The sequence below is a fragment of the Rhincodon typus genome, chromosome 25 (assembly GCF_021869965.1).
Source record: "Rhincodon typus isolate 14 chromosome 25, sRhiTyp1.1, whole genome shotgun sequence".
NCBI classification, from domain to species: Eukaryota; Metazoa; Chordata; class Chondrichthyes; order Orectolobiformes; family Rhincodontidae; genus Rhincodon; species Rhincodon typus.
The window spans coordinates 40,101,913-40,122,500 of NC_063356.1; the positions used below are offsets into that span (position 1 = coordinate 40,101,913).

A 20,588-nucleotide genomic window follows, 5' to 3' on the forward strand; every position below is an offset into this window, starting at 1 on the left:
AGACCCTTCTTCAGAAATGGGGGAGGGAGGGTCTAGGCCCAAAAGGTCAGCTTTCCTGCTCCTCTGATGTTGCTTGGCCTGCTGTGTTCATCCAGCTCTACACCTTGTCATCTAAGGAAATGGTGGGGGCAGGTTCTGAGTGTGCATTCTGCAGGTCTTCCACACGAAGGAAGAAAACAGATCCCAAGAATAGTAGAAAATCATTAGGTAGAATGCATTGGTTGTAACCTTAAATTCCCCTCGGCTCTAGTAAATACTTGGAAGGTTATAAAAGTGACAGAGATAACTCTTCCTCCATTCAGGATAAGAGCAGAAGTGAGGTTATTTCACCTAATATTGTTCATTAACAAAAAGTGTTAGATGATATAAAAGATAGGCAGGAAAGCAGGCTATCCTCTTCACACAACAAGACTAAGCCTTAAGTTAGTGTGCAAACGTGTTGGATAAAGTACAATGTGAGGAGTGCACATAACCAAGTCTGCATGCAGGCACATCAAGTAGTGAGGAAGACAAAAGGAATGCTGGTTTTTCAAAGGGGATGGAGAATGAAAGCAGGAACCTTGCTACAATTGTAAAGGACACGTGAATCTTTTCTGTCCTTTGTACCTGGAGCACTGCATAATCATACGCTAGGAAAGAGGGATTATACTTTGCATTGGATGCAGTTCAGACAAGATTGAGGAGGCTGATTCCCAAGAATGAAGAGATCCTTTTGAGGGGAAGGTTGAACAGGTTGGGCCAGCACATATTGAAAAGAAAAATAAGGGTGATCTTATAGAAACAAAAGATTCTGAGGGAGAGTGAAGAGTAGACACGAAGGACATTTCTCTCGTGGGGAAGTCTAGAAACGTGTTTGCTTGTTCAAAATGAAGGATTCTCCAATTTGAAATGGAGATGGGATCAATGGTGAAAGAACAGTGGTGTATTTTTAAAATCAGGATGATGCCCAGCTTAGGGGTGGTTGACTCGCTAATGACTGAACTTGTCCCAAGGCAGTGGAGGTCACAGTTTGAAAGAGGTTGCTGAATAAGTTGAGCAAGTTGCTTTTAAGTATCTTGGAGAAGTAAGCCCCATAGCCACTGCATGTTAGTGGCTGAATGAATGAGTGAATGCGGTGCCAATTAAGCAGGTTGCTTTATCCTAAATGGTGCAAACTGCTGGATCTGTACCCATTCAAGCAATGGGGAGTATTCCATCACATTTACGCACTTGTCCTTGTGATGTAGGTACAGATCTGAGGCAGTAGCTCACCATTACCTTATGAAATGCTAGATGGGTAATAAATATTGGCCTGGCCATTATTAACACTGACTTGATCGTTTCCAGATGTGGGAAAGACTTCAGGAAGTCAGGTAGTGAGCTTTTTTGCCATAGAATACCTAGTCTCTGACCTACTCTTGTAGCCAAACTGATTCCTCTGCATGCCCAGTTTAATTTAAAAATCGGCCAGGCTAACCGCTAGGAGGACGACAGTAAGGAAATAAAAAGGTGTCAATGACAGTGAATACATTGGAAGTACTTAAAAGTTTTTTCTATGGTAGTCTGTTACTTTTACAGTTGTACTAGTCAGATGAAACCCAAACACAATTGGTTTTTCAGCAAGCTGACAAGTTGCATTGTAATCCACAGATTTGCAAATCTAACAGAACAGAGCAATAACTGAACATTGCCCTCTTTGGACTTGAGTTGGACAGGTCATTGATGAAGCAGCTAAAAAAGTGGTTGGGCTTGACCACTCTGCCCTGGCAGAGACAGACAGACATTCTGCCTCCAACCACCACAAATCACTTTAAAAAGGAACATGGTTAAAAGGCCAACCAGTAGCATTTTCCCCCAGTTTTATTAAGATGCCTTATGTCACACTGTCAAATAGTGTCTTGATAACCAAAAGCAGCACTCTCACCTCAACTCTGGGAATTCAGATCTTCTTTTCATGTTTGGACCCAGTCTGTTATGATATCTACAGCAGAGATGTCCTTCTGGAACTCCAAACTAAGCATTGTGTAGGCTATTGATGAGTAAATGCTGCTCAATAGAGCCATCATCAGAACTTTACTTCTGAATAAGATAAGGCTAAATGATATGACAATCAATTTGATACAGATTCAATTTGTCCAGGACTTTTCAGACTAGGAAATACCAGAGCTATTTTCCAGCATCAGATAAATGCCAATGTGCTAACTGAACGAGAGCAACTTGGAAGCACAACCAGTCTATGTTACAAATTCTTTAGCATTTCAGCAGGATGTTATCAGGGACATAGCCTTTGCTGAGCACACTGGATATAGCAGTTTTGTGACAAATGTCTAATATATTGAAATATATTGAAACTGAATAACAGTTTCTGATGTTGAGAACTTCAGAAGGAGGTGTGAACCAAGCATTTTTTGGTCCTTCTGGCTAAAGATGGCTCTTCATCTTTTGTACCCAAATTCTCAGTTTAAAAATTGATAAGGATATTCATTGAGCCCACTCCTGACAAAAAAGTGTCCACCATTCATGAGTGGATGTGGAAGGACTGAACAGCTTTGATCATTTGATTGGGAATGTCACACCCCAATAACATTCAGTTTCCATATATGTAGCCTTGGTTGGTCAGACTACTATTTTTGTGCACTTGTATCAACTGTTAAGAACAGCATCAAGATAACTATGGAAGAGGCACAAATAAGGCAAAAAACAAAACTAGTTTTATACTCAATTACCAATGTGGGAAATAGTTAGTTAAAGCACTGGGGACCTTCTACACAAGGTCACATATGGATCTTATGGCAATCCTCAAAATGATACTTCCACTAATTGCAGAGTTAGGGAATAGAAGTAGCCTACTCTGAAGCTAGTGCAAAAGGCAGACAGAAGTGGTTCTAGAGATTGCACTCAAAGAATCAGGATCACGTTTTTCTTTTGGGCAAACAAAAGCAAAACTGGCACCATTTGTCCTCAAGTGCAAACAAGAAAAAAACAAAACCAGGAAATTTTGTCCAAACCAAAATTTACAGCCTTTGATGTAATTGGATTGTCCCAAGAAATCCACAAAGAAAATCCTGCTTCAATCACAATCCTCAAAACCAAAACAAAGTCCTCCTTTGCAAAATGTTTCCACTTCTTTTACTCCTCCCTCCAGCACATGAAAAGCTACAAAATTAAGTAACACCCAAGAAGTTTGGAATTAAGTTTTGAAACTGGGTTTTGGCAAATAACAAATGTCACAGTCAAGTGAAAATCAAATCTGAAACACTAAACACAAAAAACACAAACTGAATGCAATGCTGGTGGTTTGTTTACAGGAATATCAACAAGTGCCTTGGCAGAACTCATTTGGAAAAGGAATGATTTAATGAAAATATACCCAAGTGAATTTAGTCTTGGAATTGGTAGACTTTTACATGATATATTGTGGAGGATTATGCATAAACAGATTACCAGAAAATGCCAAGGCATTCAAGGAGAATTACCAAATGCCTATGACAAAAATTTCAAGGTAGTCAAGTTATTTGCGTTGCAAAATAAGTTCATCTGATGAATAGCCAGTAATAAAATCACTGCAGTCCAACTAATTAATTTCCCATTTCCAAGGTGATGAGTCAGGAAATTCAAGGGTACAATATTATTAAATCCTATATGAACAAAGTATTTTCCTAATACACAGCTTCAGTCAATACAACAATGTTCCAATAGCTCTTTCCTGACCAAAACTAAATTACAGCAACATGAAATAACTTCAACTTGCAGCCAGATTGTTTATGCATCTCCAAACTTGAAACCACAGTAGTCCAAGTGTTGAAATTGTTTCAATGAGTCCTTCAGACCCAGAAACTATTTTATCACATGCCATGAAAACAACAAAAAAGGATGTGATGAGACTATGCAGAATTCAATCTCAGGTTATATGCATATTGCATATAGCAAGATTAAACATTTTAATACAAATCATTAATTATTTTATTCAGAGATGTCACTGGACAAGAGATCACGTCTAGCTGAGATTAATGTAGACAATACACAGATCTTCAGTAGACAACCTTTGAATTGCTTATAAAAGCAAGCCACCATTAAAACAGTTTGCAATTACCAAGTCTGCCTTTGATAGCTAGAACAAGAGAGGCATGTGTCACTTAGGATCAGAACAAGAAATATTAAGTGTGCTCCAAGGAGGTCAGGATTTAAATTAACTTGAAAGTTTATAGAAGCCAACCATTCACTCGGCAACTGAAAATCCTTTCAAAATACACTGTTTTGAAATGGTTTCTCATGGGAGGCCCTTCCAAATGAGATGACAGCAGATTCTTCTAGCCTTGCTCTTAAACTCAGACAGGCGTCAAATGGAATTATACTAGGCCATGGAAAGTCCACTCTTTGAACCTTCACTACAGCTTAAAAGGAAAAATTAAAAGTTTTGCTATTGCCACGTCTTGTGTACTTCATAAGCAACAGCTTAAGCCATAAAAAACTGCCTGATAACTGAAGGCAGAAGGCATCTCAGCACAAACGAATGAAACACACCATTGTGATAGTAGCAGCACATATCTTCCTTCATGTGAAAATAAAGTCAGATGTCATCACCCAAGTTCATCTTCAGTATCCAGGGTTGGTCCTTTTGATGTTTTATGAAATACTTCTCAAAAACAAATATTTTTCCCCTTAAATCAGAAAACAGTCACACCTTGGGAGTTTGATGTTGACAAAGCTCCGTCTACAGGTAAAGCTGCTGAAAATCAATGCAGGTATGACTTTAAGAATCCAGATTTTTCAGGGGCTGAAATAAGCATTTATATTAAACAATTTGAAAAGTGAAAAATCTTCCAAATGACTTAGAAAGCATGCACAACACATACACTGGAGGAATGCAACTTCAAACCACTTCCTGCAGTGGTAGAATCTAGTTGAGAGCTCAAAGGCATATTTGCATATTTCCATGCTTTTTCAAACAAATTGAGTCATTACGTACATCAATTTTAAAGACTGAAGTTTCACAAAGTTTAGAAAAAGCTAAACTGCTTAAACGTTAATCCACATTGGAGTATTTTCCAAGCACTACCCAACTGACAAGAGCCCAAAACTAGCACACATCAAGGCTAAAAAAGTTATGGACCAAAAAGTTACTGGGGAATGTAATTTCGTTGGTGCATAGGAGGTTATCCACAATGTAGGAGCCATCTAATTTAAAAAACAACAAACAATCTGGCTGATGCATGCATGCCTAAACTCAAGTGCCTTTATGGGTGACCTACCTGAAGATCATTTATTACCTGGAAAGACAAAATCCAATCTTACCCCATTGCGTTCATAGCACACACTGCCTGAAGTCTGACCAGGAGATGAAGGTTTCAGCCCAGATTTGTTCTCAAGGTTAAGGGGAGCAGCACAGACAACCTGGACATACCATGACATAACAAAGAATAATGTCAGGAGGGTATATGAAGGCTTTCCAGGGGTTGAAAATGCCACTGGTCAAAAGGCCCTAGGTCTCTTTTCAGGTTTAGACCAGCAGAAAAAATGTTCCTTCAATTTCTAATGAATTGGTTGAAAAATTGTGATCTGTTATAGTACTGGATTTCTGCCACTGGGTATTCTATCCATACAGTAGCAGTAATTCAGCACTGAAAACAGTAATATCAGATCTACAATGGCCTGACAACCGGAATATATTGGCATGCCTGTTTCCAAACCACTACATTCAACTTTTCAACCCCTGATTTCCAGTTGATTTGTTGGTTTAAAAAGTTTAAAAAAGGCCAGTGGTTGCTAAGAAACTAGTTGCTGACACCAATTAATAGTAAGAAATTTATCTTCTATTAAATAAAGGTAGCTTACTCACCATGAAGGTATTAGTTTCCTTCCTTCAATCATGAAAATAAGTTATCCTCCACATACCATGGGAAAAATAAAGTGATACAATGGAATAATTACAGTTCTGTCCCTTCAAATGGTCTCCTACAGATCATATCAAGTTCCCTTCCATACACTCATATGCAGAATATCCCTTCCAATCCCTCATATAATCAGTTACCCATTCCTAAATGCACTAGAGAGTAGACCAGACCTGAGCTCAGTGAAACGAAGATCAAATGCTACATAGTTTAACTTCATGATAGAAGATCCCAGTTACTGAATACAATTTAAATTGGCTCAAGTGAAGAATATATAGTGGTACTTCAAAATAAAATTAAAGCCTTTAGAATATACTTTTCATTATCTTCCATGATATCTGCACATCAAAAAGTAACAGGTTCAATCAATTTACATTCTTTATCGACTAGCCAGTCAAACTAATATCCCCAAAGATGATCATATCACAGTATTTACACAAAGTACGAAGATTGCATCATTGCGGTCCACGTTAATCTCCAAGGAGATTTTTTGGGGAAAAAAGGCAGAACATTGTACAGCCACCAGGAACTTTAGATACCAATTAAAAAGGAACTGGAGTTAACAAGCACACCTGACCATCAAAACAAAAAGACACTAAGAATGCAGTTGACTCACCCTGTTGGCTGATACTCAAGCCACAAGAATGACCGTATCTAATCAGGGAAACTTTCTCATATCTAAAACAATAAAACAGATCTAGTACCCCACTAATAGCTACTCTACTCTACCCCCTCAATTTTTAGTCAAGTAAATTCCCTATCCAACCCCACTAATAGAGTCCAGAATGCAGATTATAATTCTTGTGCATCACAATGCAAGTGTTCCACACTCTCTTACGAGCACTGCAGACAACAAGGCCTTATGGACTGTACATTATACCAATCCTTTGTCCTGATTTCACAAGAGGGAAATCTTGACTATCAACTATCAACTACAACCATGGACCACGTTAGTTAATGCTATTTTCAACAGTCAAAAAAGTGTCAAGGAACGGAGTGGACATAAAACACTGCCCTTTGAGGAAACAGTTTGACAAGGCATAAGACAAAAATAATTGGAATTAACCAGATTCCTGTTCTTTATCCTAATAACCTAGAGATTAGATGATCAGCAACAGGAATTTATCCCTCACTAAATCATCTTTTATTCAATTTAATATGATCGATCAGACTTCAAATAAAAAGCCCCTTCTGTGCAGATTCATCACTTGTACTTGGTTGGTTAGTTAGTTGGGTTACTAGCATGGATATGCCATCTGAAATATCCTGGACAGGCTTGTTTGAATTTACTGAAATCCAACCAGTGTAGCTACTTATCCTCAGAAAGACAGTAAACTTGCATCAAGGCTGAAAATACACAGCACTCAAATCACAACTAGCAGACCAAAGTCTTTTTCTCTAGAGTTTCTTCTATGTCATCCTTATCTAGCTGATGTTTCTATGCAGGCAACTGTATGAACAGCTCCAATATATCTGCATTTTTTTCTACTACTGAAAACCCCAGTGGCCCACCATATGCTCGACAAGCACAATGTCCAATTTGGTTATAGTGATAACATACCAACACAAGGACAACTAATACGTATTGGCCAAAGTACAACTATGATTTGATAAAAAGGGCTGTACTGTAGAGAACCTGGAATTTCAATTTTAACTTGACACGTCGAGGTTTGGACACAAGGTCGGGAGGCTTTATAGGTACTTTCCTCAGTTTAAGCATCTATAAAAGAACACGATTCATCATGTTTTCCTGTCCACTTTAGTATAGGAATATAAAGTGACTCGAGGTGCGGAAGAGAACAGGGGCAGGAAGAAAAGGGCATTAAAGATCACAAAAAACCCCATGTACTTTAATAATCTCAAAACGAGAAGCCTCAAGCTTGTTTTGACTAGAGGATGAGAGCAAAGTGTGTCAGTGAAATTTCCTCCTCCCCATAGGATTAGCTGCTCAAAACAGGAAGATGGCTGTAAGAAGCAACCTGCTATAATGTCCAGGTGGAGATCTTTTCATGATACTCCTGTTTCAGCCTTAAGCAGGGATGCCCGTGAATAAATGTTGCCTCACGTGAAAGACGTTTAGGATTGCAGCTAAGGAGGAGGAAAAAAAAAGGAGGGAAGACTGGCAAGGATCGGTTTCAAGTAGAAATTTTAAAAAGCTTGGTGCAACTGAAGGACAATTCCATTGGAAAAACAAACAAACAGTCATACACTGTGTATTTTAAGCTCTGCATGCTTGTAGGAGGTGGTCCACATGTCAGGCCCATTCAGATCCCACCAATGTGTTTACAGACTGTATATTTATACAGCCTCGTCAATAAAACTGACCTGTGTAATATTCTAACATTGTTGGGCCAGAAGTGTGAGCAATATGCCTAGCACAGAAGAGGCAAAATTGAGAGCTCCCAACATATGCTATGAAGCCCACCTGCAAATCCTTTAAAGGGGTGTGTTTCTGTTCAAAAAAAGTACAACGTGACAGTCATATCTGAAAGCTATTGCAGAATCCCTACAAATGTTTAGTAAGCAAATTATGTTCTGCCTCAAGACAGCTGAGCCTTAAAACTCTTCTCTTCCAGAAATAAACCCCTTTAAAAAAATAAGAAATATGGACCAGAAACAGTGGGCTTAATACCGGTTAGGTTATGGAAGAATTAATGTGTTTTTGGGAACGTCAGTTCATAAATCACTTCTCCTGAAAAGCCCCTTGTCCTTGATCACAAATCTTAAAAAAAAAAATCACCTAAAACAAAGAGCTTGCTCCCAGAATTTTTGCACTTCAGACACACTTACCTGACGAAGATCTTCCGTATTGAAATGTAAACATCACTACAGATTTAGATTCTGATACAATTTACATCGAATTTGACCACTACACTTTGAGGAGATGCTGTTCATTTGTTTTCATATATATTAGAACTGTCTTCTCTAAATCATTAGTTTAAATTCTGAAATTCCCAGGTATTTAAAAAGTTGAATGATCTAGTATGAGGGCCAAGGTCTTTAGTGCAGGACTTCTAGAGTCAAGAACAACATAGCAGCACCCGAGATATCCCCGCAAAAATATTAGACATGACAAACTGAAAAGTCAAGAAATTCCACTGTGCAGGCCCAGGAAGGAATAAGTTAAAGCATGATACTACTTTAGATTCAAAAGGTCCTTGCACTATAGAGAACTGAAGAACAGGCACAGGAAAGATAAAAGCCCCTGGTAATGAGGAGCTACAGAATGGTTCAGAATAGCAAATGGTGTTTATTTCAACAGTGAAAGAAGAAATGTTACTAAGCAGGAAGGTGCTAGCAGAGTTTTGACAGCAATATTCAAAACCAAAACTAGAAGTTTCAAGTCTGTCTACTTGGGACAAACTAAATCTTTGGTAAGATGATGGTTTCTTGTGTAATTTTATTGATGATCAGACAATACAAGCCAAAAACGAACAAAATGGGGGAATTGACTGGAACCAAAAAGATAAACATGTGAATCCAATAACAGTCATATGAAGGACTGAACAGTTTACAACCTCTCACTGATGGTGATATATAATGGAAACTAATTGAGCAGAGAACAGATGTAGAATTGATCAGCAGAAAATCACTTACAGGGAACAACTAGACAGCTGAAAAGGGAAAGAAATTATCCTGGAACTGCTAATGTTCCACTAATTCAGATCAGTCTGTTGTCAATTCTGACTGTTCCATCTACTTAGCCTGGCTCCCGCTCAATTTTTTTTTGGAACTCTTTCACACAGTCACTGTTTAAATTTGAAGCTAAAGTTTGGTCAGTTACAAGCACCTTGAAGAAGCTGGTACTCAAACAATAAAAGTTAGCCAAAGGGAAAAACAGAAGAGTCGAGACAGGGAATATTCTTGTCCACACAATTTCACAGGAATAAGACAAACGAATGTCATACAGAAAGGAAGAAGGGGAACAGTGCGTGACAACAGAAAGAAGGGTGAAAACAATTATTGCTTATTTAGATTAATTGAGTTGGAATGCAGTTATTGACAACTCATGCAACAACATAAAAGGAGAAAGTGTTATAGGGTTTCTTCTGATGTAACTTTGATATGACATCTCTTACACGTGAAGACTATTTTTAGATCCAAGTTTGCACAAGAGAGCCATTGGGATTTGAGCTTGGAAACAGCAAACATGTCATTCCTTTGTTTCAAAGCACAGGGCCTCATTGGGCTTTGTACATGTGAAATTCGACAGCACAGAAATCTCAAAACACGATCAAGACACCAAAACCAGACAATTATTCTCAGTACCACTACCTGGGAGATGCAGACAAAGTGTTCTTCCAAAACAGCACAAACTGAAAAGCTCAACATTCCACATGAGATTTATGGGTTTAGGGGGTGACCAATGGTATGTGGAGAACAAAGAGTTTAAAGCAGCAACCTTTACACCCACCCCTAGTTATGAAAGTGTTGATATTTGGGATTTGAAAAAGATCAGGCTTGCTGCATGCTTTCCTCCTCAGAACATTCAAAATTGGTTTGAAAAACTGGTACAAAATGATATTTTGAAATAAGTAGAGACATTGGATGTAGATATTGCATTCATACTGGATTCATGATAATATTACAGAATGCAATTAAACATTTGATGGAGAAAACAATTACCAGGTCTTTTAAAAAACAAAAATCTAGTTATGAACCAATGTTGAAAAAGACACTTCCCAGAATAGTCTAACAATGAGTGATCCTTACCTGTCCTGTAATTCTTTCTTCAGGCAAAATTTCAGGCTTCACTTTTAGCAATTTCACAGCAATTGGTTTTCCAGTCCGTCTGTCAGAAGATACTTCAAATTCCACATCATCTGCAGATCAATTCAGATTAATCATTACCCAGTTCCTACTAGGTCAAGGGTGAGAAAGTTTATACTGAACATATAAATGGGTCAGGTCGGTTTCTGCTGCTTATCCCAAATGCCCTCAAGAAAGGCATGAGCCACCTTCCTACCACAAGGCAGCCCATGTAAGTAGTTAAACACTGTTAGGGAGCGTTAGGATTTAAACACAGTGATAGTGAAGGAATTTTGATATTAGTTCCAAGCTCCATTCTGTTCTGACTTGAAGAACTTACAGGCAGGCATTCCCATACATCTACTGCCCTGATCCTGTTAAGTGGTACAAGTTTGCTATTGAAGGAACTTTGGCAAGTTGCTCCAGTGAAGTGCCACACTGCTACCACTGAGTGGTGAAAGCATACAATGAATGGAGTGAGGTGTCAACGAAATGGGCTGCTTTCTCCTGGACAATTAAGATTCTTGAACAAGACAGTTGCACTCATCTAGACAAATGGACAATAACCCATCAATCCTGATCTGGACTTTCTAGATAAATGGCATGTTTTGGGGATTCTGGAGATAAGTTACTTGCTACAGAATTCAGTCTAACCTGCTATTGTAGCTGTATATTTAGTTGGCTCGACCAACTCAGCTCCTGGTCAATGGTTTAACCCCTGCATTTATTGCCCAGCCCCAGCTGCCTTGAGAAAGTGGTGGTGAGTTGCCTTCTTGAAGAGTTTTAGTCCTTGTGCTATATTACTTACGGGCAGGAAAACACTAGCTCAAGACCTACTGGGCTGAATGGCCTGCTGTTCAGTGTCATACGTTGTGAAGTTATAATATTCTTTTGCCACCATTAACAGATTCTGAAGAATCATTTATTACTTTTGACTAGTTCACAGCTTGGGAAATAAGCAAAGATCCAGCCAAATATACCTCCAACCTCCATACTCATGCAGGTATTTTACTTTTATAAAATACAACCCAAAACAACAGCAAATATGACTTAGAAGCATGATGGAGGGAACAAAATGCTAGACTTTTCCTTGCAACAGTTAATGGAGATGCTTGGAATACTTGATAATTATATCTCAGTGCAAGAGTTTTTAAACTTCATGTCTTCTAAACAAGAATTAAGAAACTGCAACATGGAGGAAGACAATTATGTTACGACAATTCCTATTGTAGTAAGTCAGTGCTGCTATAGCTGTTTTATGCTTACATTTCAGTGTTATTTTGTTTGTTGTGTAGGTAATTACATCGTCCACATTCTAGAAATAGTTTCCAAATTTGTTATATTTTACAAGTTACTGTTTCGCTTGTTATACAACTACAGAGCTTCATTGCAAAGAATCAGTTTTATCCCAAATGTACTAGGCTGCTGAGAGGGGGGTTGAACTGGTACATTATACATTTGAGCAGTGAGTATTTCTCACCTCCCACTTTCAGATCTTGAAGATTCCCACTGTATTGAGAGCAATGGAAGAAGAGTCTTGCTTGACGTTCAGTGCACTGGATAAAGCCATACGATGCTAGCAACTTCTCAATGATGCCTGTTTCACGCAAGGCTCCTGAGGTACCATTAGCAAAACCAGAATGGCCATTGTTATGCAAGAGGTTCGGATCAAAGCTCATCTGCATGGGGCAGAAAAGGTATATTTCCAAGTCAACATTTGAGAGAACATATGGATCTCAATTATCTTTTAAATAGCCACTAGAAATCCTAGGCACCCTGAAACTAGAGAGGACATTGAGAAAGATCAGGACATTTTCCAAATGACAGTTAAGCACTAAAGATTTAAACCTGAACATTTACCAGAACAGTGAACTGCTGAAAAACTAAAACAACCAGTGAATAATTCAAGGGTGAAGTACATAAAAAGGCAAATCTTTAACAAGGTGAACTGTGTGTACACCTTGCGCAGAGACAAAATGAAAGTTAAAATACAAGTACAGATATTGTGTGTGCCAAGCTTGTCAGTTAAATTAGTCAGCTCAGAGTTTTTAAACTTACTGCAGTTTAGACCAGAGTTTAATTGGCTGCCTTTGTAACTAAAGGACGTGGGAAAGATTCAAGAAAAAAGAGCTTTGATGAGATGCTTAAGTTTCAAATAGCATGATATACTGCAAGGCCATTTCAACAAACAAACCATGCAAATTTCTGACAACTGTGAAGTTGTTTTACATGGAGATCATTTCATGGATACCTCACAGCATCCTTGATTTAAAAGATGAATATAGAACCCTAAGAAATTTTGAAAGCTTTAAATATCAAAAAGATACATAACAAGCAACTAAATACTTTGCTTTCTCCAAATGGAAGATGCCTCAAAAAAAAAATCACTGAAATTGAGATACTCAAGAAAGCATTTATTGCCACTCAACAGTGCGGTATCGAAATTTTATTTTAAAAAAGGGCTAAAAAAGGCTGAAGATCAATTCTCACAAAATCAATACTGCAGAAAGAGTCCAAGGATTAGCTAGAAGTTCAACATGCAGCTGTATTAGTCAGTATTCATTTAGGAAAACAAAGCAGCTTTTAGTCAGTTATGTTAAAAACATTGTGCATCATGTCTAAAAAAGAAAAAGCAAGCAAAGAGATAACGAGTGTGGCTTCCTAAACAAGATTAAAACCTCAGGATCACAAGCTGCAAGACAGCAGCTGCTGTGAAGCTTAGACCAATTTCTGACAGCTGAGGCCCCTTTCGATTTTTTTGGTTGGTGGACATGGCCTATTGCACTGCTATAATGCCTAACAGCTGCTCCATAAAGGCCTGCAAATCAGCAAGAATGAGAAAAATCTAGTTGTTTTTTTTTTAAATGCACTGACCCTTTGAGGTATTTAAATTGTTCTGAAAAACCCATACCCTGTGCTATGGACAGGAGAGCCCTGGTTGTGCCTCTCTCGTTTTGCCTATTCTCAAAGAAATGAGAGCATGATGCAAATAATTCCTGCTTGAATATTTAGATCATACACTTGTTTGGTTGACAGTATCCTTAGAACTTCAGGAAGTAAAACGAGTACTGCAATATTTACCTTAAGCTAGCTTAAATGACTGGCAAACAGATCAGGTTTTATTGGTAATTATGACTTATTGTACTACAAAGATATTTAAATATACCTTTATATTTTCTTTTCCCAAATTGAATCCCAGTTGAGCATGTTGCAGTGCACTACACCCAAAACATTGATATTCCAATGTTCTCTAAATCTGGTGACTGAAAGTGGTCTTTCAAAAAAAGTTTTCCCAATAAAGTTGTACATTGTTCATTAATTTCCCCATCTGCTGTTGGTTTGAAATCCATCACCCTAACAAAGGGAATGTAGAGTCAGAGTACAAAAACAGACCCTTTGTCCCGACTCCAAGTTTCCCTAGACCCACTTGCCTGCATTTAATCTATAATCCCTCTATAATCTTTCCTATTCATGTACTTGCCCAAATATCTTTTAAATGCTGCAACTGTACCTGCATCTACCACTTCCTTTGACAGTTCACTCCACATACAAACCACCCTCTGCGTGAAGTTGCTGAGTCCCTTTTAAAATCTCTCTCCTCCCATCTTAAGAGTATGCCTTTTAGTTTTCAACCCCCCCACCGTGGGGAAAAGACCTTTGCTATTCACCTTATCTATGCCAGTCATGATTTTATAAACTTCTAAGGTCACCCCTCAACCTCATATCACTGGAGCGTAGAAATCCCAGCCTATCCGACCTCTCCTTGTAAGACCATAAAGACAAAGGAGCAGAAATTAGGCCATTCAGCCCATAGTCTGCTCTGCCATTCAAATCATGGCCAATAAGTTCCTCAACCCCATTCCATAAGACACCGGAGCAGAAGTTAGGCCATTCTCCCGCTTTCTCCGCGTAACCGTTGATAATCAAGAACCTGAGTCTTAATAGTACTCAATGACCTGGCCTCCACAGCCTTCTGTGGCAGTGAATTCCATAGATAAACTCTCTCTAGTCTCAGCAATATCCTGTAAACCTTTTCTGAACCCTCAAGTTAATATCACCATCTCTCAAATGCTTAGAGGAAACACAACTATGTTCTATATAATTCAAAATCAGGCTTTCAGCTCAAAACAGACACTCTGAAAGCACTGGATTCAATGCATTGTGTTAAAATCAAGGTACATTTAATTCCACTGAAGAGAAAAAAAAAGTCTTCTTCACATTATGTACCACAAACAAATCAGAGATGCTCTGACACCAATATTTTCACATGCATGATTTGAAGTCTAATGTTTAAAATATGAAAGTGCATTTACTCCCTAATCAAACCAAATTGCAATGCAACTGTTACATGCTGTTAGTATGACTGCAAGATCACTAATCAATGCTTCCTCACTTACTGATCTCTGATAAAGAGGGATTCTCTTCTGTTTTTTAGCACTGATTGAAGCAGAGCGTGTAGTTGAAAGAGGGCGAGAGCGTGCACTAGGAGTTGGAGAAGCAAGATGCTCTGAAGACACTGCGTAGAGACTCTCCATCTGGTGCATGAAAGTACAGCATTATAGAACAGATCCATAAAAGGTTGGTTAACAACTACGCTAATAAATGAGCTCCAATCTCTCCAAAACAGGAAAAAGGAAACAAGTCTGACATCAAGTGACCACAAACCACTGCAAAAATCTCTCATAAAACACAAGAGGATGCAAATACTGAAAACTAGCAAGTGATACAATTGTTTCAAACTGGTACCCACACTGAGCCAACGAGCTAGTCTGGAGAAGCTGGGTAAGAGCCTAGGAAGGTTCCAGTTTCATTCCTCAACCTGCTCAGTTTTATAATCTCATAGTTTGGCAAGTGGAAATTTTCAATGGCCTGGACATTAACGATTCAGGGAAAAGAAAAACAAACAGTCAAGATTGGTAACGCTTTTGCCCATCAGCATTACATTGAGGGCTTAGATGATGCTCACTTGAGCTTCTTGTACCCAAATGTGGGAGAGGTGGCTGTTAGTCAGAAAAGAAAAATAGGTTTAAAACAGCTCATTTCAAATGCTCTCGTAAGTTCATCCGTCTTGTACAGCTTGAACACAAGCTTAAGTATTCACAACTACTGAACGATATTCCATGTATGGAATTCAATTAGTACCTTGTTTCCTGTTTTTTAAAATTTCATTCATGGGATGAGGGAGTCGCTGGCCAGGCAGCATTTACTACCTATCCCTAATTGCCCGGACAGCAGTTAAGAGTCAACCACATTACTGTTTGTCTGGAATCACATGTAGGCCAGACCAGATAAGGATGGTAGTTTCCTTCCCTAAAGAGGGCACTGGTGAACTAGATGGGTTTTTCCAACAATTGACAATGGGTTCATGGTCATCATTAGACTGCTAATTCCAGATATTTATTGAATTCAAATTCTACCATCTGCCGTGGCAGGATTCGAACCGGAGTCCGCAGAATGTTATCTAGGTCTCTGGATTAACAGTCCGGCTATAATACCACTAGGCCATCGCCTCCCACTTAAAATGTTAAAATGGCTTGCTCCATATACCATAGCTTCAAACCAACTCTAGTTGCATCCTCAAACTGCTAATGCCCAGCTTATGGATGAAACGTTTTCATGAGGTGGGAGGGGTGCCCAGTGCATGGGTATAGCAGCTTTCAGGGGAGTTTACTGCCAAATTGTTGATGGGATGTGTTCAGTACATCTGCCAGGACAGCTTAGTAGGAAGGGATAATATGAACATCTCCAAGAAAAAGACTATCCAATCCAAAAAGAAGTGTACTTCGATCAGTATTTTGGAATGTGTAAGTTTCTACAATCTCCAGACAGTATAAAATTAGAGAAATGGACAAGATTTGCACAATTGTGGTTCGCCAAGCTGTTATAGCTTATTTGGAATAAACCCTCAACTGAAAGAATTGAAAAGTGGAATGTGCTTATTAAAACTCCTCAGGGAGGGCTACTGTTACAACAGTGCATCTCTCCCTCTCTGCACCCCCCTGCAAATCAGCAGCTGCACAAGAGAAATGCTTTCAAACAGTGAAAACTTTTGACATGTTAAACAGGTCACCATCATGTAACACCTTTGATGTGAACATGGAAGTGAGAAGTGCTGGTTTAGTTGAGCCTGCTTGTCATACACAGATCAAAAAACAAAATCCAACAGCACATTTATCCATACAGAACTTTATATATTGCTCATGCATTGTTACCAACTAGGAAGGGTCTAGGTCAGAACCTGAATGTTTATGATCAGGTAGTCACCAGCATAAAAGTAACAATACAATGTTACTAACCAACTACACTCAGCCACTAACGTTTTTCTGCTTGACATAGTTCTACTCATTCAAAAGAAGCAATTCAAAAAAAAGTTAAAAGGTGGCGCAGTTGGAGAAATGACCTTTGTCTTTGACATTCAATTGAGATGTAGGTGCAGATCCAAACTAAGTGGTTTTTCTGATGGCTGTAAAAGTTTTAAGCTCAAGTTCAGAATCACAGAATCCCAGCGTGGAAACAGGTCATTTGGCCCAGAGTGCACATGACCTTCCAAAGAACCCACCAAGAATCCACCCTATCCCTGCATTTCCCATGGCTAAGCCACCTAGCCTGCACATCCCTGGACACTATGGGGCAATGTCGCATGGTGGTTCCACCTACCCTGCACACCTTTTGACACGGAATTGGACTCAGGTCCCTGGCACTGAGGCAGTGTTAAACACTGAGCCACCAAGCTACCTCTTCATCCCCAGTGTACAAAAATGTACCAGAATTTAGTGCAAATTGGTAATGTGATTCAAGTTCTAGCAGCAGAGTATGTGGTTCAACAATTTCAGACAACAGCAACTGCTATTAATTTATTCAGGCAATATGTGTGGAAAATTATTTGTTATCTATTAATCACTCCTACTATTTACAGTGATTCTCTTATCACACCCTCCATCACTTGTTTTTGCTTTTAATAAAAGTGTTTTCCTCTGCCGTGTTCGCTGCTATGATAGCTCTGCCCCATCCCCACTTCGGGCCGTTCTACCTCCTTTAACGAAGTTGCTTTTTTGAAAACTGATTGCACGTCTTGGAAAAAAGTGATTAATTTAGACTTTATTATAATGCCAACGATTCGAGACTCATTTGTCAGATAGACTGAGAAGTGGATTTCAGCTCTAAACCTGCATCTTTTTCCAGCTCTGGCAAGAAAGTATCAGGACACTGAAGCCTGTTTTTCTCTCAGCATGCACAGTATTTGCTTTAAGCTGCTACATTAAAAAGGATTTTTAAATAAGAACTTAATCTGCTAAAATTGAGGTATGTATGCAATTGGCAAAAACATTTTGATGCACAAGACATTAAAGGGAATTTCAGTTACTAGTTGCTGGATTTGATTCATTAATGAAGTGGCATACTGACATGAACAGTAATTAATAGCCAGAGAAGATCAGAATGCACAGTTCATGAACGTATTACATGCAAAGTTGTTTTCAGCATTGCAAAAATATCTAACAGATTTAAGTTCAAACCCTTTTTAAAACTTGATGCTGGACAAGAGCTATTGACAAATTTTAACACTCGATTAACACTATCTCTGGTATAACAAAGTCCTCCTGAACAAGTTAGAATAGGTTACACAATGCAGTAATTTTGTGTACCACCTATAATCTCCAACGCTTAAATTCCATATTTTAAAGTGGGTATCACTTGTAACCCAAAAGCCAAAAACAATGAAATATCTGTATTTCCAAGTTACTATTTGTAGGCTGAATGCTCCGAATATTCTGGCCCAAAAAGCTCTGCTTACTCACAAACTTGACAGTATTCTGCTATATGTGCAGCCACTGAAAGAAAAAAGGTAAAGTATCAATTATGGGACTGACTAAATCTGATGTTCCGTCAACTCTTCAACTGACTCCACACAAAACTGATGGATTAAAACTGAGGAAGGGTCACTGAACCAGAAACATTAACCGATTTTTTTTCCTTCAGATGCTGCCAGACCTGCTGAGCTTATCCAGCAACTTTGTTTTTGTTCCCGATTTACAGCATCTGCAGTTCTTTTGGTTTTTGTTTGAATTAAAACTAAAATGGGTTCAGGTCTCAAATATTGTAGGTTGTTACTTCAGCTGAAGGACAGTTCTCAATGTTTTTTTTCCTGTCAGTCATGAGACCATTTTAACCATCTACTTGTGCCATCAAGCCATGGAAAAAAAAGTCATCCAGAACAAAACAAGTACTGAAAACAAGGTGCCAGAACAACATACAAATTACAATAAAATGCACAGAATTTCTACTTGCACTCCAACCTGTTTAATAACTGTTCTCAAATGCTTTTCATGTTTTACTAGGAAGAATATGTAACAACACAGGCATGGTGCATAATTGCTAGTTTGATTTTAGGTTTTATTCACGTCAGGTGATATTTCATCAACATATTTTATTAGGATTAATGACCACAGAAGTCAGGGGCTTTGCAAGCAGACCGCTTGGAACACAAGGCATGGTGGATCAAGTCACTCAATGCAAGAAACGTTGGTAGAACACTACCAACATCAAACCAGCCAAAGGACTGGGTTAGACAAATGAATCATATACCAGCAAACAAACAGCAAAATTATTTTGGCATAAATGCTATACGAAGTATGGCAGCATTGAAGGGATTGAGAGATCAACAATGAACTACAGCACTGTCAACCAGTTAACTCCTATACCTACCCTAATAACGGGCACTAGGTCATCGCACAAAATCCGTGGAACTAAATGGTTATTATTCACAAGTGGGTAGATAACCCTTGTTAATAACCCTCATAACCACTGTCAAGGCACAACTCCAGAGCCCCATCTGCTCCTGTGCTGGAGAATTAACATGAGACTAAAAGCTATTAAAACTGTTTGCGGTGCTTCTGGTCCAGAATCAGTTGTGTGGTGATGGCTGAGAATTAAACATTTTCATATTGGCAAAAAAGAAAACCAACTACCAATTTATCAGAGGCAATTTTAATCAAAGTAACTGCAGATTTGCTGGACGTCCAAAAGAAGCAGAGCAGAATCCTTCATTACGAAAGGAATCATCATCCAGCTATAACCCTTAACAATTCTTGTATTTCTGTTGATTAATGCTTTGTTCTGAAGCAGCATTGTGAAACTAAATGAACAAAAAAAGTACAAGCAAGTTTTAAAATCCATGGACCTTCCATATAGGAAAAAGATGCAGTGCAAATCCAATAATACAGGCTAATTTTGCATTGAAGTTTGCATAATCCAACAATCTTAATTAAGCAACATAAAGCAAAGTTATTTTGGGATTTATAAAAATAAGGTGCTTTGATTTGAAATGTACACAATATAATTATAGTACCAATAGACAAGAGTTGTATGATTGGGCACAGAGACTCAGCCTTTGTGCAATGCAATTATCCTGGGGTTGGGAAGTACAACGATTGAGGGAAGGCAAGATTTAAGAAGTTCTTTGCATCAAAGGAACGTGTTGTTTATTGCATAGCTCCAAAAAGCCATGTGTAACATGGAAACAAAGATTTGAAATAACACTCCAGAAAGTCATTTGAAGTGCCAAACATTTCACAGGTTGCTTGATTTCAAGAGAGTGCCTAAATAAACATTTTAGCAAATAAAGCAAAATGCTTTCTTCCTCAGCTATTTTCTCCTTTTAACACAAAGGCATTTAGGAAACTGTTCAAATCTAATAAATAGATTTAAAATGCAACATGTTTTACAGGCAATAACAGAGATATGACTGCAGGATGACAAATAGGAACCAGAATATTAAAGGGTATAGGAAGTTTGGAAGATGATCACGGAGTAGCTCTGTTAATTAATCACAGGGGAGGGGGAAGCGAGAAGGACAGAAGTCCAGGAAACCAGACGCATAAGTGGTTTGGGCATTCAGGACAGATTCCTAGAACAATGTGTGTTAACGCACACGAGATATAGCCGGGGGGGGGGGGGGGGGGGGGGACGGGG

The 20,588-nt window shown here is 38.6% G+C and overlaps 1 protein-coding gene across 15 annotated transcripts in view; it reads right to left on the minus strand.

Annotated features, from left to right (window-relative positions):
• Positions 1 to 20,588, minus strand: part of csde1 (cold shock domain containing E1, RNA-binding) — an 87,961-nt gene that overhangs the window by 51,740 nt on the left and 15,633 nt on the right. For 8 of the 15 annotated variants that reach the window (XM_048611866.1, XM_048611878.1, XM_048611873.1 and 5 more), the window contains 3 exons: positions 12,100 to 12,298; positions 10,584 to 10,693; positions 5,275 to 5,373 (listed from right to left, as the gene is read on the minus strand). In XM_048611866.1, coding sequence (XP_048467823.1) covers positions 5,275 to 5,373; positions 10,584 to 10,693; positions 12,100 to 12,298 — 408 coding nt within the window. The remainder of the gene's footprint in view (positions 1 to 5,274; positions 5,374 to 10,583; positions 10,694 to 12,099; positions 12,299 to 20,588) is intronic. The other 7 variants (XM_048611872.1, XM_048611870.1, XM_048611876.1 and 4 more) reach the window with 1 other exon arrangement.